The sequence below is a fragment of the Rousettus aegyptiacus genome, unplaced genomic scaffold, assembly GCF_014176215.1.
Source record: "Rousettus aegyptiacus isolate mRouAeg1 unplaced genomic scaffold, mRouAeg1.p scaffold_m13_p_8, whole genome shotgun sequence".
Classification (NCBI taxonomy): Eukaryota; Metazoa; Chordata; class Mammalia; order Chiroptera; family Pteropodidae; genus Rousettus; species Rousettus aegyptiacus.
In genome coordinates this window covers 88,755,787-88,774,693 of record NW_023416311.1, presented here as the reverse complement: position 1 = coordinate 88,774,693, position 18,907 = coordinate 88,755,787, and the positions used below count along the sequence as shown (strand labels likewise).

At 39.9% G+C, this 18,907-nt stretch overlaps 1 protein-coding gene across 1 annotated transcript in view; it reads right to left on the bottom strand.

The window, feature by feature from the left end:
- The window catches only part of MROH2B (maestro heat like repeat family member 2B), a 54,315-nt gene that overhangs the window by 14,463 nt on the left and 20,945 nt on the right, over nt 1-18,907 (bottom strand). Inside the window, exons 19-29 of the mRNA XM_016147943.2 lie at nt 15,446-15,562; nt 12,787-12,894; nt 12,075-12,227; nt 9,635-9,661; nt 8,734-8,853; nt 8,436-8,515; nt 3,910-4,045; nt 3,721-3,816; nt 3,339-3,428; nt 2,856-2,976; nt 754-851 (exon numbers count right to left, since the gene is read on the bottom strand). Coding sequence (XP_016003429.2) covers nt 754-851; nt 2,856-2,976; nt 3,339-3,428; nt 3,721-3,816; nt 3,910-4,045; nt 8,436-8,515; nt 8,734-8,853; nt 9,635-9,661; nt 12,075-12,227; nt 12,787-12,894; nt 15,446-15,562 — 1,146 coding nt within the window. The remainder of the gene's footprint in view (nt 1-753; nt 852-2,855; nt 2,977-3,338; nt 3,429-3,720; nt 3,817-3,909; nt 4,046-8,435; nt 8,516-8,733; nt 8,854-9,634; nt 9,662-12,074; nt 12,228-12,786; nt 12,895-15,445; nt 15,563-18,907) is intronic.

Genomic DNA, 18,907 nt, shown 5'->3' with positions numbered 1-18,907 from the left:
CCTGACTCTTCTGCTCAAAAACCTCTGCTGGCTTTGGATTTCATTCGGAGTAAAAGCCAAGGTCCTTAACAAGGCCTGGAAGGTGCCTGAATTAGCCCTGGGCTGTTTCTTCTCAGTCTGGAGCATTCTTTTCCAGATGTCTCCATGGTTCACTCTTGCACAGTGATCTTCTCTGGGGAATTACTTTTCCCTTTCTCTGTTCTTTTACTTGACTTTATTTTTCTCTATTATGACTACCTGATATCTATTTAGCTGACTTCATCTACTCAGATGCATGCTCAACAGAATTCTGTATTTTTCTATTCTTGCAGCTTGAAACAAAGTCTGCTATATGGTAGGTGCACAGGGCCTATTAGGTGTGGAAATAAATGACCTACCAATCCTCACAACTCTGAGAGGTAGCTTAGGTACTTTTTTTTTTTTGAATGTGAGGATTCTGAGTCTTGAGCAGTGCACAAAGAGTCTATCAGATTGACTCCCAAAGTCCTTGCTCCTTCTACTCCTCCCCACTGCCTTCCTCAACCTGGAGAAGGCCACTTGGTTCACAAGGTTTCTCAGAGTATGAAATGATCAGCAGCAGGCATTGACTGGACATGCACCCAGAGTTCATAAATACAGGACAAAGGACTTTCATTTGGCTCAAATGGCTAGACTGTTCCCCTCCTTGGCAATGTGGGTGTATGCAGCATACTCACTTGGAAATCAACCCAGGATCATCATTATATCCCTTGGCCAGGGCTACATTTCTATTACCTTTGCTATTTTAGAAGAAATCTTGATCTGGACCTGCACATCATCACATTGCAGTCCTTGTTGCAAACTCTGCAGTCTGTCCATTTCTAGGTGAATACCTAAAAGCAACAAAGGGAGACATAGGTAAGAGTTTAAGGACCTGATAGGGGTTGAAGAGGCTGGCTATATTTTGATGTGACACTAATTCAGTTACTGGATGCATTAAAGACTGTCTGATGAGATGAGGAGCATACGAGCAAACATTTACTGAGTAATTTCTACATGCCAGGCGCCATGTTAAATGCTCTGCATAAAATGATCTCCTTTTCTATTCAGAAAGATCACCTGAGGCAGACTTTCCTGTCATTGTCACTATCTTACCGATAGGAGAGCTGAGGCAGAGATGTAAAACCATTTGGCCAGCTTGAGTAAAACTAGGAAAGTTGGAATTTGCATCCTGGTCTGTCTGACGCCAGTGCCCGGATCTTACTGCTCTGCTATCCTGCTCTCTCTGTTGGAGCTCCATCCTGCAGTGAGCCACTCTGGGGGCAATGGGAAGGTAACTATTGTTATGGGAACATCAGTAACTGCGTGATTGCTGATGTTAACTGACACATGTAGACCTAGATGGTAATGATTTGCTGTTCGTTGTGTGAATGTACAGTAATTGTGGAAACTCCCACGCGAGCCGTTCCGTGGAAGGCAGCCTGGCCCCACAACACACAAGGACTTGGGAGTCACACAGACCTGGGCTTGAAGCCCAGCTCGACGACTTTCAGCGACCCAAGCAACTGGTACATTTCTTAAGCTCAGGTCCCTCATCTCAAAACTAACTGACCAACATTCGTAAGTATTAAATAGACATCTAACTTGGTGTCATGTTAGTTTCTGGCATCTACCAGGTGTTTAATAATCATGTTCTCACTCTCTTTACCATGCTTATTTGGTCAAAAAAAAGAGTAAAAGTGAATAATGAGGTATGACATTTCTTGTTAACAAAGAGTATTGGAGAACTTGAACTTGGAATATTTCCAAGAAATAAAGTAGGCTAAAGGAAGAACAAGTCAAACAATAATCGAATTCAAATTCCTTTCTTCCTATGAGACCCCTCTTTGGCATGTTTCTTCTCTTATGGAAATGGTCCCTTAGTTCTTCCTTAATTTGCTTTTTTTCCTGGCTTGGTAAAAGTATGTATTCTTAATAAACTGTCTCCTCATATCTCAAGGGACTATCATGCCTATTCTGGCTCTGCTAAATAGTTTTCTTTTTTTTCCCTTTTTGACTGACTACCCCCTCGCACACACCTCCAAATCCTTTTAACACACTTCTCTTATGTGAATATCTCTGTCGCTAGCAGCAGAACAGTGCTTGACACATGGGAAGTCACTGAGTAAATATTTTCTGAGTATCTAAGAGAATAAAGAGCGGTTTGCAGGCATGAGATGTCACTAAACTGGGACCAAGTATTGTTGGCTACACCTGATCTACGCAGAATTGTGCACACATAGAGCTGCCCTGTCCTCCATGATACACCTGCTGGCTTAACTTGGACCGAGGCCCTGGTTCATTTCAGCCCAAGATGGGATGTTTAAAATTCTTTACAGTTACTGATGTTGACAGTTATTCACATGTACTTGGAGAGCAGACAGAAGTCCTATTATGAAAGCTGGAAAAACCTCCGCAAAGTTATCTCTCTTAGAGAAATTCAAAAGTCACTTAGCACCATAATAATAGTGCAATTTTCTCCTGAAGAAAACTGGGTAATAGAAGAAGCATTGCTAATATGTCCAATTGTTCAGCGATTTAAATCAGACACCGTCAAAACATTTTATCCACTTTAATGTCTCTTTAAGATGATTTGGTGTTATTATCTTTACTTAAAAAAAAAAAGCAGAAAAACAGGGCCACTGAGGAAAAAAAGATGCAAGAGACGAATTGTGTGACATAATTAAGGTATTAGAATTCAGAAACGGCTAAACTGGGGAAGGAAAGAGGGAGAGAGAAAGGGAGAAAGAGAGGAGAGGAAGGAGACATAGATGTACAAGGAGAAAAAGTGCCCAAGAAAATATAAAAAGAAAATAGGTATTTTCTCTTCATTTCTGGGTTTCTCATGTTTTGCTCACCTTTTATACAGAACAGACCAATAGATGAGCTGGCCGCGGCCTGACGGATGGTGGGCAGGGTGTCACAGGAGTGAGGAGCCAGGAGGCCGAGGAGTGAGCCAATTTTAAAGTGGTCTGGTGCCTGCAGGACAAAGGAGGCCCTCGAGGTGATGGGGTGTCTTGATGGTTTTCCAGGATATTCCCAACACTGGATAGTAAGTCCCTTGTTTTCTCCCTGCAGGTCTTTAGGATGAAATTGAATCCTGAACTTTTCCTTTAAGAGTAGTGGAAAAGGGATCAAGCAATCGTGTAAAGACAACCAAGTAGCTCGATGCTAGTGTATTTGCCACGCTTCGAGGTTAGGATCCGCCTCTCAGGCGGTTCTCCGGAAACAGCCCACCTGGGACTGAAGATCCATCATGCAGGATTTTGGGCTCCCAGAGGCCTCAAAGGTTCTTGTTGTTAGCAAGCAGGGGAACTTACTAACCTTAGGGGATCACTTACCTCAATGTCATTTGTCAGCACTTTTGCGGTTATCTGGAAGGCTCTCTCTCTTTCCCACTCTTTTTGTGAAACGAGCCACATTCGGAGAAGCTGTTGGTCAAAGAGTAAGCATCCTTTCCTTAGTACTCTTCATAACTCACTCATTCACATTCCCTCACTCTTGCTTTCACTCTCGCTCTATCTCACTCTTTCACTCTTTGCTTCTTCTGTAACAGGTGCTCATCTCCTCACAAACAATTTTTAAGTGGGCTGGTTCTATGTGGTGGGGTAAATGGGTCAGGCCGGAAATCTCCGTGTGAAGAGGATGAAGTAGAGTTTGGAGCGGTGCATTGGAGCACAGAGTAGGGGATCTGAGAATTAGCTCAGCGGTGGCCCTACTCACATCAAACATTTCTTGACAATCCTCTGCTTTCACATTATCCCACATCATGGTCTTCAGAAGCTTTCCTAGAGCATCCATGGATCGTTCGTAGAGAAACTGAAATTGAAAGTGAGTGGGGGTGTGAGGCTGGGGTGAGAGAGGAAAGTCCTCCTGAGTTCTTCATTCTACTCACGCCTCACCCCCACATACATTAATGTGCTCCTTGTCTTTGTCCGTCTCGCCCTCATTTTTGAGTTTTTCCAGAGGTGGAAGGGGCAGCAGCCTCCGAATATTCTCTTCAAGAATATTAAGATGGTCATTTAACGAGAGCCGAGGTTTCAGTTTACTGAAATGAGAATCACGTGGAGGAGTGGATATTATGACAAATGAAACATGACCCAATAGAGTTCCCATGAACTGCCAATCACATCTGAAGGGATCGGTTACACTTTCTGACCTGCTAGGATGTTGAGGGAGGTGGCGACAGGAGTAGAGAGAGATTGGGGACATAGAATCAGACTGTACCAATGAACACAGTCAACGCGCTTCAATTCTAATTTATTGGAGTGATAAACAAATCATTACTTGCTTTGAATTACCTAACCCTTTATTATATGACCCATGATAATATTAACCTACTTGTTTTCTTCGGTGCTCGTGTGTGTGTGTGTGTGTGTGTGTGTGTGTGTGTGAGAGAGAGAGAGAGAGAGAGAGAGAGAGCGCGCACAAAAAAGAGACAGAGACAGAGACAGATACTAAGTTTGGAGCAGTGAGTTTCATTAATTTGATCTGCCCTCTCATGTTATATGCAGCATCACACATATCATAGATTCTTATATATGCACAAGTGCATAAACAATCCCTTCCTTCTGGCTCTATCCCCTCCCTACCCTCTCCCCCTTCTCATCCTCTCTCTTTCTCTCTCTCTCTCTCTCTCTCTCTCTCTCTCTCTCTCTCTCTCTCACACACACACACACACACACACACACACACACACACACACACTTACTATAGACATCATTAGGATATGAACAAGCCTGGACATACCTTAGGAAAATGCAAATGTTCTGCAAAACATGAAAAATCTCATTTGTTGTTAAGTAAATGTAAATTAAGACAATATAATACCACTTGTCAGTGAAATTAGTTTTCTCACAGGGGAGTAAAAGTCAGTACCAGCTGAGACATCTCTAATGAAAGTGTTAAATGTGTTGATATATGCTGAACAATCGTCTCGTCTTTATCATCTGGCTGCCTTTTTTTTTTTTTTAAATCAACTTATTGAGGTATAATTTATGCACAACAAACTACATCATTTAAAGGGTGCAATTAAATGAGTTTTACACCCATGATACTACAATTATAATCAATATAAATGCATTCCTATCACCCCCAAATTATTCTTTATGCCCCTTGGCAGTTCATCTTTCTCCACCCTGGCCCTATGCATGCACTGATTTGCCCTCTGTCATTAGAGATTAGTTTGCAGTGTCTTGTCCAAGTGAGGGCAGTCACCAGCAACATCTGGCTATTGAACACTTGAGTTGTTCTAGTCTGAATTCAAATATGCTGTAATTCTAAAACACACTGGATTTTGAATATATAGGATGAAAAATCATGTAAATTATCTCATTACTATTTTTTATATTAAATACATGTTGAAATGATAGTATACTAAATATATTGGATTAAATAAAATAATTACTAAAATTAATTTGTTTTCTTTTACTAGAAAATTTTAAATGGCACATGTGACTTGAATTATATTTCTACTTCACACCACTGCTGTAGAGCCTGGTTAATCCTTAATTCATGTTCGAGATTCATTTACTTGAGCTTTCTTCAAACTTTCCTCCTCTTTGTAAAAATGTCAACATGTGCTTTCCCTTATTTTGCTTCCTATTACATTTTAGAGAAATTATGTGGGTGTGTTTTGCATCTATATTTCACAGCAGGCTAAAACTCTTTCAGGGCAAGGCCATATTTTGCTCATCATTGTTTTTTCAGAACCTAGATCAACGCCTGATACACGGATGATATTTAATATTTATTGAACCCAACTGTCGACTTTTATAATGAGAAGTTCAGAGAACACTTTTTGCCTGAAGGTGTTCACCGAAGTATTATTTACGGTTTTTAAAAATTGGTAATAATTAGATATAGCAAGATGAGGCATATCTATATAATAAGATATTAGGAAGCCAACAAAAGTGATGTTTGTTCCCTCACCACAATAAAGGCCATATGTAAAAAGCCTGCAGCTGACATCACACTCAGAGGTGAAAAACTGAAAACTTTCCCTTTAGGGTCAGAATTTCTTCAAAAGAAATTAGCCAAGGAAGCAAGAGATTTGTATACTAAAACCCACAAAATGTTGTTGAAGGCAATTACAGAAGACACAAATAAATGGAAAGACATCCTACACTTATGGGTTTGAGGGCTTACTATTGTTAAGAAGTCCATACTATGCAATGCAGTGTGCTTATTTAATGCAGTTCCTATCAAAATTCCAATGGCACTTTTTATTTAAAAAAAAAAAAAAAAAAGAAGGATCCTAAAATTCATATGGAGTCTCAAGTGACCCCAAACCCAAATAGTTAAAATAATCTTTAAAAAGAACAAATTTGGAGGTTTCACATTTCCTGGGTTCAAACTTATTACCAAACTGCAGTAATGAAAATTGTGGTTCTGGTGTAAAGAAACAGACATATAGGCCAATGGAACAGAATAGCGAGCTCAGAAATAGACTCTAGCATGTTTGGTCAAAGGATTTTCAACAAGTTTTCTAACACCATTCAATGGAGGAAAGAACAGTTTTTTCAATATGCGGTGTTGGAAAAACTAGCTATCCATATACAGAAGAATGAAGTTGGAGCTTTACCTTACATCATGCACAAAAATCAATTCAAAATAGATTAAAGACCTAAATGGAAGAGCTAAAACTATTAAACTTCTAGGAGAACACACAAGGGAAACCTTTGTGATTTTGGATTTGGCAATGATTTCTTGGATATAACACCAAAAGCACAGATAAAAAAGCACAAATACATGAATGGTTCTACATCAAAATTAAGAATTTCTGTACATCAAAGCGCACAATTACTAGAGTGAAAGAATAACTTATAGAATGGGAGACGATATTTGCAAATTATATATCTGATAAGAGGTAATAACCAGAATATATAAAAAATGCCTACAATTCAACAACAATAACAACAACAACAAAATAATAAAAAAAAATGATCATAGGAGTTGAATAGACATTTCTCCAAAGAAGATATATTAAAAGATGCTCAAAGTTGCTAATGATTGGGAAATGCAACTCAAACCCAATATGAGATGAGATACCCCCTCATACCTATTAGGGTGGCTACTATTAAAAATAAGTGACAAGTATTAGCAAGACTATAGAAAAATTTGAATCCTTGTGCACTGTTGGTGGGAATGTAATATGGTGCCATTATTATAGAACACAGTCTGGTATTTCCTCAAAAAATTAAAAATGGAATTATCATATGATCCAGTAATCTTACTTTCGGGTATATACCCTAACTAACTGAAAGCAGGATCTGGAAGAAATATTTGTGCAACCATGTTTCTAGCAGTATTATTCACAATAACCAAACATGAAAACAATACAAGTATCTATCAGATGAATGGATTAACAAAATAAGGTTTATACATCAAATGAAATATTATTCAGCCTTGAAAAAGAATGAAATCTTGTTACACATTATAACATGGGTGGGCCTTGAGGAATTGATGCTCAGTGAAATAAGCAAGGCACAAAAAGACAAAACTGTATGATTCCACACACACACGAGGTACCGAATGTATAAAATTCACAGAGACATAAAGTAGAATGGTGGTTGCTGGGGCTGGCGGGAGGAGGGACTGGAGCGCTGTTGTTTAATGAGTAGAGAATTTCAGTTTTGCAAGATGAAAAGAATTCTGGAGGTAGGTTGCACAACAATGTGATTGTACTTAAGACTACTGAACTATATACTTAAAAATGGCTAAGGAAATAATTATATAGTGGGGTTTTTTTGTACCACAGTTAGAAATTTAAAAACATTTTAATGAAAAATGAACAGTATTTGTGAGGAATTGGTAATAATATGGGAATATATAAGGTGAAGTGAGAAAAAGCAGGATAAAAACTCATGTAGATTAGCATCTCAACTCTGTAATCAAAATGCAGCACTAGATATAAAGACTTGAAGGAAATATACCAAAATGTTGGAACTAGAAGGAGGAAATGGAGGTAATTTTTATTGTTTTAAAAACTTTCTACATTTACCAAGTTTTTTTTTTTTTTTTTTTTACCGTAGGGGAAAATATTATTTTAAGAATTTACCTAAAATTATTTTCTTCTTTGGGTTTATTGCTGCTAACCAAATAGAATGTGATTAGGGCTTTCATAAATTTTTCATGGGGAGAGTAAAATTTGCCTACAGGCCAAAATCTAGGAAGAGAAATGTTAGTTTGTACTGAAATTTCAGTCCTCATATATCAATAAATCTGATTCCTCTAAGTCTCTTTAGTCCCTGTCTGTCATTGAATGCTCAATCTCTCAGGTTTTTAACCCTGAAAAAAGAAAAGGTCCCTATTTGAAATAACTGTATTCATTTTGGGGAGCGTGCACTGGAGTTTGCACTGATGGATAACTCAGTTGATCAGAAGAAGGATAGGAGGAGAAAATATTTTTTCAATGAGAATAACAAAAAATTTTCTACCTGAGGTATCTGATGGCGATCAAGGCTTTCCACCGAATAGGGCTAGCTAAAGAATCCAGGGGTTCTTCCCTGATGAAGTCCTGTCACACAAAGGAGGAGGTGAAATATTTCAGAAAAGATCAAGGGAGTTTCCAGATGTAGCTGCAACCTCATTGGACCCTTGGGTGCCCTCGGGCAAAAATACGGCAGAGATCTGTTTCTTGGGACTGGTGAGTTTTATCCAATTGAAAAAAGACAGCCATGCACCCTTGGTAACATGCTTCTCAGCACCTTGCCTGTGTCCTCCCTACTCACTCACCAGCATGTGACCGAGCAGCACCTCCTTGTAGGAAAACTTGAACCTCTGATCCTCAGCATCTTGGAGAGCAATGCCAATCTCAGTGATACTTCTCGTGAAACTCATTTGCAAATCTATGTCCTAAAGCAAAACAATTGATAGTTGAGGCCAGGATCACAGGCGGCGCTCCTGGTTCTATAGATACGTGATTTAGGGTTTAAACGTCCATCCAGACAGGAGCAAGAATCTCTGCTCCTTCTGCCATCACTACTTCAATCAAGGATCAAAGTTTCAGGAAAGTAGAAAAACAAAGGCCAATCTCCACTCCCTCCTCCTATCCCCACCGTGCTTGATAGATGGAGTTTCTCTAGAGCAGTGGTTTTTAAACATTGTTTTTACCATAAACCACAGTAGGAAACAGTTTATAATTCCACTCAGTACTTATATGTAATGTGATATATATGTATATATGTATATATACATATATATGTATATATATACATATACAATGTATAATATATATCTGAAATAAAAATTCCATGATACCCATTGCTATATGCAATAAGTACTCTTCTATTTCTCTTTTATTTCACTACAAAAATTTTGCTGGTTGTGACCTATTAAATCGATTTCCTAGTCTAATGGTGGGCGGGTCACAACATACTGTTCTAAAAAACACTGCTCTAGTTTATAGCCTAATTTCCAAACCAAATGGAACCAAGTACAGTTCCTTGTTCTGTCTTAGATTAGGCTCTAGGATCCTGCCTTCAAAATTGGATTAATTAGCCATACATTGGGATCTTTTCCTTTGGAATCAAATCAAGAGAACATCTATGCTTTTTGCACTTTTGGGAACAATGAATTATGCTCAAATATATATATGTATATATATATATTCAGATATATCAAATATATCACATACCTTGTTCATCACAGACACGCCCAGAATCTGAAAATTCAAAAGCAAAAGCAGATACTATAGCAGCAGTTAGAGAATTCCCTTACCCCAACTAAAAGACCCGCCCATCAACCTGAAGTTCAACAGTGACACTTAGTCCTGCCAAGGGGTGGGAGTTGTTCACTTCCTCCTCATTTTCAAAGTGAGACCCTAGACACTGGCAGATTCTTTCCCTGGGGCGAGTCATGACTAAGCCACAGAAGGCAGCATAAAAGTATCAAGCCTTTGGATTTCAGGCTTCACAGTTTAAAGAGTTTCTACCAGACTTCGGTAAGAAAAAGGATAATTCTCCTGGCAGAAAGAGCAGTGTAAAGTTATAAAGTGAAAGTTAATAGGAAAGATCACTTTGGAACGGAGATACAGTCAGGTCTGCTGTAACACCTGTGTTGAGAATGAAAATTTCTTTCAATGAAATTAATATACGGGGGAGTACTTGTAGCATATTCTGAGATTTGTGTTCGCTTACGCGTGGTTTCGCACAAAGGTGCTCCAGTTGAATTGGGCCACATTGGAATACTCACACACACATTTCAAACATCTGCCAGCTGTTTGCTGCGTTATGAGCTGCTCCTCATTCCTATCTGGTATTACAACTGTCTGTCAAATTTCAGATAACCCTCCTTTGCCACCATTTCATAATATTTCACAATCCTTGCAATTGACTTTAGGTGTTTTCCAAGGAAAAGTGCCATACTTGTTTGGTAGCATTTATATATTTCTTAACTGCTTTTTAAAATTGTTTTTTAAAATTAGATTCTTGGGGTTTTTTATGTGTCATTAATTTTTTTTTAAACATAATGCCCCTCAATCCATTTTCCTCAAAATCCCTGTGTTTTTTCTTGTACTATTTTATGCATATGTTGCATTATAGCAGAATTGACACCACCTTAAAAGTGTACAGTCATCTTTATAGAAAACATCTTCATTTCCCTCCTTGTTTTGTTATTATCACAATTTCCCTCAACGATAGACTAAAAATTAATGTAACACAAAATGTCATTTTTTATTATGTTTTCTATTCTCATCGTTGCATATCAAATTTTGAGTGTGTCGGAATCATCTTTTGAGGAGCATATTAAAAACACAGATTCAGTGATCCACCCCTGAAGACTGTGATTTATTAGGCATCTCTATTTTTAACAAGCTCTCCAGGTAATTCTCATGCAACTGAGGTGTGAGGAGGACTGCCCTATATTCTTCCACTAGCAAATACTTGCATCTATGACATCATGAGCTCCCTATGAATCCATTCTTATCACATACACACATGAATAAATGTCAAGAGCACGTATTTATCAAACAGGAGGTTAGTTTATAGAGAGTACAGAAGGGGAGATAAAAGAGGATAAGGTATAATCCCTAACATCAAGGTGCTAACAATCTAACGGGAGAAGCAGATGCACATGTAATTAATCAAAGCTCATCAAACCTGGCTGTGGATGAGAATAATTCATAAACCTTTGCAAAACACAGATGTCAGACTCCAACCTAGATCTACTAAATGGCTCTGGAAAGCCATATTTTAAACTTGATCCCCAGGTGATTCTTATGTGTTTAACCTGGTACCGGTCAGCAAAATGGCCGAATTGACAATATATATAAAGCACTTTATTCAATATACAAAAAGTGCTATGAGGGACAGAAATGACTGGTTAAACTCTAATCGAGTTTGGTGGCTCCAAGGTGGACCATTCTTGGCGTGTCTGAGGAGCATCAAGGATGGTCAGGGTGGCTGGGGTGAATGTGGAGGTAGAAAATAGTACAATATGAGCTGGATTGATGAATGATGTATTTTATTCACTTAAAAATACCAATATGGTTAGACTTTATGTAACTATGTATGGTGCAGATAGGTAATAAATTTATTAGGGGATCACTTTGTAAGCTATATAAATGTCTAACCGCTATGCTATACACCTTAAACTAATATAATATTGAATGTCAACTGTAATTGAAAAAAATACAGTGATGGCACTTATTATTTGTGAGGCACTGTTTTATGTAGTTTATCAATATTACCATGCAAAAGGTTAAACAATTACCATTAGCCACACCTTAGAGACTAATATGAGAAACTATTTAGCCAGCCACCTTGAAGTAGAATGAGAGTAATTATTTTAAGTTCACATGAGGATGAGACCACTATGAGTATGACTGATCTGGGACAAGGCATCACGGAAGAGGTAGGATGTGAGATGCCCCGGTTTTAGGCAAGAAACAAGTTACCTGGCCATGTCTCATAATACATTTTTCTGTTCCCATGTGTTCTCATCTTCCAAACATACCAGATCTTATCTTGCCCTTGGTCTGTGTCTTTTGAGCATGAAATTTCCCAAGGATTGAGCTATTCCAAGGTTTGGGAACCCCAGCCTGGAAGTCGAGGCAGCCCTGTCGTGGCTATTACCTGAGAGCATTGGCCATAAAGAAACAAGACTTGAGATACGATGTCTTGCTCAAGCCTGGTGAGTAGTTGACTCTTAGGGGCGTGGAGGGCCACGGATCCGTAGATTACTATAACGTCAGTCTTGCTGAGGCTCTTTTTCCCAGAAAAAAGACCCTGAAGACAAGAGAGACATGAAAAATATGACCAAAGGAGTTTCCTTTTATTTTATGACTTTCTCTGACCCTGTGGACTGCTACAGGGATTAAGAAATGAGATTCAAATGATCGGAATTAGTCTAAAACTGATAGGTGTTTAAATTTAAACACCTGGGACTGTGTTGTGGATCTATCAGGCTTTAGTAGAGGTACCCGTGAGAAGGCTTGTGTTAATTTTTATTTATTAAATCCTTCTCCTTCAGGGAAGCAGTGTGTGTATAACGGAAACTGTCTATGTGGCCTGAGCAGCTGGTAGAAGGACAAACCTAGGCACACCTGGAGCTCCTGGGGGCCTTCTAGGTCAGCATTAGTGACAGAAAATGGAGTGGTGTTGTTATCTACTAGTTATTCTACAGGGCCAGCCTCAGACAGCTCCCACCTGGAATAAAGACCTGGGACAGGAGTAAGTATAATTTGGAGTAAAAATATTCACTGAAGGAATCCGTGTCATTTTCTCGTGCAATGACCAAAGGCTTTGGAGGTGAAGAGTGGTTTTGTTTGTTTGTTTATTTGTTTACCTTACATCGATTCACGAAAAACTTTTCCCGGTTTTGGAATGTTTTAAGAACTTCTAAAACAGTATCCAAGTGGTTCTCAGCACAGTATCCTAAAATAGATGTTATTCCCTAAAATCAGAGAAGATACATGAGATTTTGAATTTAACCAGTCACTTATTCGACAGATGTTTGCGGAGCACCTGCTTTGTGACAGGCCCTCTTCCAGGTGCTGGGGGATACGTCAGTAAACAGAACACACCAAACTCCCTGTCCCTGCGGATCATGCAACCAGAGGCGGCGACTTTCAATAAACACATAAGATCAGGAAGTGTGTATTTCGTGTATACAGTCTTGTGATGGTGATAAGTGCTTTGGAAAAAGGAAAAATGAGAAAAGAGCATAGCAGCTTCAGGTTGGGGGATCTTGCCATTGAAATAGGATGGCCAGAGAAGGCCTCGTTAGCGGGGTGACATCAAGGGGACCCCTGAAATAAGTGAAGGAGCGAGCCGTGGGATGAGCCGGGCAGGAGAGTTCTAGACAGAGAGACACTGACAGCAAAGGCCCTGCGGTCCGCTGAGGAGGGCTGAGTGAAGGGCCCAGGAAGGGAACAGTGCAGGGTGAGCTCAGAGGGGAGGTCCGGGTTGGTTCAAGCAGGAGCTTTTAGTTCGTATTCAAGATTTTGGATTTTTAGTCATAGATTGGTGGGTTTTTTGATGTTCAGTGGACTGATGTTTCTAAAAGATAATTCTGCTGCTGAAACTCTATTATATTTTAAGTGGTTGACTTCTGAGAAGCTGGTAGCTCCTCTTGCACACTCTAAGGTCGTGCTTCCTCTGACCCAGCTCCTCTGCTCTCCACTTCTCTTGCCCCAGGCTGATTTCACTTCAGTACTTTCATGGCAATTTATTCACGAATCCTGTCGTGTCGTGTTTGGCTGCATAACCCTGCTAGAGACACCATGAGAACCCAGGGACTAGACCACTGTTACTAAGGTCTCAACCAGCGCTGTTCCTCGTCCTTAGACACCAAGCCACACACCCTCGATCACCTGAAGATGCTTGGAAAAATTTCGCAAAGGCTTATAGCCTGACATTGCTGCGTTCCTTGATTACAGCCTAAGATATAAACCTCTCTGTGTCTTTTACACTGTTTGTGTTTTCACCCCATAATGGTCTTTGCACGTCCTCTCCCAACATATCTTCCTAACTTCTTGTCTCCTTCTCTAACTCCTCTATGTCCTATTGCCCTTCTGTCATTTAAGTCTGGCAAAACCCAACCTCTGGATAAATCTGACTCTACAACTCACCTTTTACCTATGCCTGCACCTAGTCTGCTGGATGCTGCTGAAAAAAAAAAAAAAAAAAAAAAAAAACCAAAGCGACACCACGGAGGCAATCAGTGGCCGTAGAAAATGATTCCAACCCCAGCGGGGCCCTCAAAGCTGCACAAACGCCCTACTAACTTCCTTTGGTCCAGCTTCTCTCTTCAGTTGCTCACGGTAGTAGTTCTCTATCTCAAATCTTCTCCTCCCCTGAAACTGCTCACCAAGCATTCTCCATGAACAGGAGTTTTGAGAAGAGTTTGTTTCCCCTTATTTTACTTTGGCGGAACCTGAGGAATTTCACTGCTGGTATGTTGTGGAGCCAAGATTTGAATCCAGCCAGTTTGATACCATAATCTGAGCTCTGGCATTGTGTGAGTGAGAGTCATGCTGAGGAGATGGGTTAAGGAAGATATGTGTTAACATCTTTCCCATCCAGAGGTCATTTACTAGGCGAACCAGAGTGTGGGACATACTCAACAACTTGAAGTGAAGTTAAGTAATAAAGAGCTTGAGAAGTTCAAATGGATGTTACAAAGTTTGCGAAATTTTCAGACCTTGAAAGAGAGCCTTATAGGATGTTTATATCTAAAATAAACTTACTTTGTTTCCTAGCTGACAGCAGAATGAAAAGGACAAGTAGCTTAAGGAAAATGGTTTTAGAAATAATACCAAGAGCAATAAGTAATAACTGAATGTATGACAAGGATAAAAGAAACAATAGCAAAAAGAAAAAAAAAAAGCAAGTTCAAAAGTTCAGTAAGGCTAGTGGTACCTGGACATTTACAATGGGAGAAAAAACTCTAAACACCTCAGAATTTCTCAGAAGAGTCTATAACACAACCCCATAATTTATTTTATACTAGGTGGTGTTTATTAGCCTGCAGATTTTTTTTTTTTTAATACACATCATTTTCTTCCTCCAGATTCAAATGTGCTTTCTAGCCTAGACTCGGGCATGGAATAGGTAAAAATGCTTTGCAAAAGCGCTCCAGATCACACTTATATTCTTTCTAAGTTGAAAACCAATGGTGTATAAGGTTGCTTTCAGCTCGTAAACTTAGTGATTTTGATGTTTATGATTATTCTCAAGTTATAAAACCAATGCCAAAATATAGTAAAGATAGTCTTGTTAGGTAAGAATAATTAAAATTCATTTTTCAATATTTTCACAAACCTGGTTAAATAATGAAACGTTGATATTTAAACAGAGGAACATCATTTTTCTGAAAAATTCTGTTGGACTGAATGTATTCATGGATAATTCTGGATAAGTAAGGCCTCATAAGACTGCAGAGGTTTTCTGGATTGAATCAATTATCATCGTCTTAAGAGAAAATTGACAGAAAGGGGTCTCACCTGTCGCTGATCCCCCAGTTGGTTGGGAGAAATCAGAAATTCCTTAATTTGTGAGCTTACAAAGTTTGTATCTTGGCAGGATGCTAAGGTGGTTCCCAAGGCTTTCCAAAGGAATTTCTGGGAAACAAAGAACAAGCAACAGAATGTTAAAGGTTGGAAAGCAAAGCCGATGACAAACAGAAAGAGTTAAAACAGTCTTCAGGAGGAAAGAAACCAGTGTGACTAAACGATGGCTTAGTAACCATGCAGTTCAGGTATTATCCCTGCTTGAAAGTGTGTCCTCCCTTCCAGGGTCTGTCCTCTGCCTGTGCTCTTATTGTCATACTTCTCTGTGCCCTGTGCCCTGTTATTATAATACCTGTCACTCCCTATGGTAATTAAATTTTTTTTTTTTTATCTCTGTGCTCAGAATTTTAGTTCTTAGTAACAGAGGGTCTTACTGATTACTTCCAGTGTACAGAGAGCTAATGAGTGCTCGATAAATGTTTATTGAATAAACATGCGCAAAGAAAATAGGGCCATTTGAAGATGATGTCATCAGATATTCTTAACTTCCAAAGTATATTAACTTACTTTATAGTTTAGAACAGTGGTGTCCAACCTTTTTCGCACCAGGGACTGGTGCTCCTATGAGAATCTAATGCCTGATGATGGGAGGTGGAGCTGAGGCGGTGATGCTAGCGCTGGGGAGCGGCTGCAAATACAGATGAAGCTTTGCTCGCTATCCTGCTGCTCACCTCCCGCTGCACGGCCTGGTTTCTAACAGGCCATGGACAGGTACTGGTCCGTGGCCCACGGGTTGGGACCCCTGGTTTAGAAGATTTAACCTATAATAGTTTTGAAAATAATATTTCATAAGCTCTACTGTTACCTCTGTCTCAGGAGTAAGGCGAGTTGCCCAGAAGTGCTGTCAGAATGGTGTCCAGGGTGAAGGAGAAAAGTCTTGTAGGAACTTTGACGCATACATTATGCTTTTAGTAAGGAACACTGAGTGAACTGGGGAAGGAAAGCTCCCGATGTGGGAACACTGGCAAGAGCACGTGGGGAATCATTCTGTGGCTTCTACATCCCTTAGAACTGGTACGGATCTTGGCTTCGTTATGCTAGTCTTATCCTGGCTACTTCGGCAGCATCAGGATAGAGAAAAGGCAGGTAGGACAGACACAGCTTCCTGTTCTTTTTCATTAGAAGCTGGAGTAGGGGGGGACAGCTCAGCTATGGCTTATGTTTGAACATGACATGCCTGGATATAAATATGTATATGTGCGTGTGGGCATATGTGATGTGGATGGGTACGTATCGATAGACATATCTATATTCCTGTGGAGATAAGATACAAGGAAGAAGTTCACAAGAGGAGGTGCTCATCATAGGGCCAGAAAAATCAGGTCAAGAAGCCTTGATTTGTTTTCTAAGATTCAAAGTATTTACAGCTACAGAGCATCAGATTGGCATCTCCGTGTTTAGAATGTCTACCTTGTCACAAAGAGGAGAGAAGACTGGCCAGGAGGAGGTCCATTCCAGGGACTCCGCGGGCTCAGAATATTGTAGTTACTGAGTGGTCATTATCGGACAGAACAAATCTGTGGCACAGGCGGGAAGGAAAACTAGTCATAACAGACGGAGTTATGGGACCCAGCATGAGCGGGAGGAATTACAGAGATCAGTCTGAGTTGGGATCAGAGGGGGACATAAAGTGATAAAACAGGCGAAATGACTCCCAGGGTGACAGTAGCCTCAATCAGAGAAGAATCTGACAAGGTAGCACCACCACATTCTAGATTGTCCAGGAAAAAAGCCCCATAATAGTGGAATTATAATGAGAAAAACTGTAAAACATAGGCATAAATAATAATTAGGGCCCAATCTACTAGAGCCTATTTAATTTTACCTTGAAGGAAAGATAAGAAAGTCTGGAAAAGTCTCGTGCTACAGAAAAAAATTGATGTTATGATAGGGAACTATGACTTATGTGTAAAGGGTTAGCCTCCCAGTACTGCTGACCTGCTGTTTCTCTGCTGAATTTGGTCAGAATCAGTGTCTAATGCATTCCTGCTTTGTGACTTGATAAGGAGTCCCAGAAATCAGAAACCCAGAACTGGGAAAAAATATGATTGATTGCAAAAATAGCCATAACCTTTCATCCCACCTCTGTCCATGCCTCTTTGCTATGGAAGTTTGCAGCTCTTTTCATCAAGAACAATCTATTTTACTGGGCTGGCCTTCTGACTCGCTTTGGCCAATAGAACGTGGCAGAAGTAGCAATTTGTCTGTTCTGAGGCTGGACCTCAAGACACTTTGCATACTTTACTGTCACAACCATGAGAGCAAGTCTGGGCTAGCCTGCTGGAGGAAGAGAGACCACAAGGAACAGAAACAAGATCATCCCAGACTAGCCAATCCCCAGTATCTGCCATTGAGACTAGTTAAGACAATTGCTCGGCTGAGCCCAGCCCAAATTGACAACCTGCAAGATTGTAAGTTAAATAGGTGGTGATTATTTTAATCCATTAGAGGTTGTTATAAAGCTAAAGCGAATTGGAACATTCGTACTTTCCTGGTGTTAAGTTTGGCAGTCGAGAGCCACTTAGGCAGCTCATTGCTTGAATTGTTCTGCCTATCCATACCACCATTATCCTGGATGAATCGTGTGAGTCTGGAAGTGCTGGGTGAATAGTGGTACGAGGCTAGTCTGATGCGCAAAATGCACAAGGCCGGTTTGTGTACAAGAAGATGAGGCCTTGCTTCACCAAATCTTCCTGATGGGTATGTCTGCAGGCTTTATAGACCAATCTGGAGAATCAGTACTCTACCAAATTAGAGACTCAATCAGTGAATACTACATGGGATGATTGAAAGTTAATAGTAAACAACTTGTGGGAAGAGACACTGAATACTAGAATGAATGACTTAGTAAATGGTTTTCCGGAAAAAAAATTTGATATAACCATAACAACAACCTTGATCTACTTTTTCTTTAGCACATGCCTTGTGCCAGGCACTTCACTAGCGACTTTATATACTTTTTCTCATTGAACCCTCATAAGGCTATAACCCTTAGAGATGGGTATTATTTTCAGTTTTATTGGGAAATATACTGAGACTCCAGAGAGGTTAAGTAATTTACCTAAAGCTACGTAAATACTAAGTAACAGAAAGTGGATTCCCACGGCACTAGGAATAGATGTCTACAATTGGAGAGTTAACTAGAGGTCAGCAGGAGACAGAGGAATGAAAGAACTGGGCTTCGAGCATGCCTTTAGCTCTAAGTTTTTGTTAAACTGTAGCAGATTTCTTTCTTGTAGTCAGCCTCAGACAACCAAATGGAAACCCACACAGAAGCTGATGGTAAACCAGGGCTACGGCATGGGCTGCTATTTGCCTTCCAGTGTTCATTCTTCTCCTTTCTCTAGAACAGAACTCCTGAATTTTAGTCAGGCACATATCCGTCCCAAAGGCATG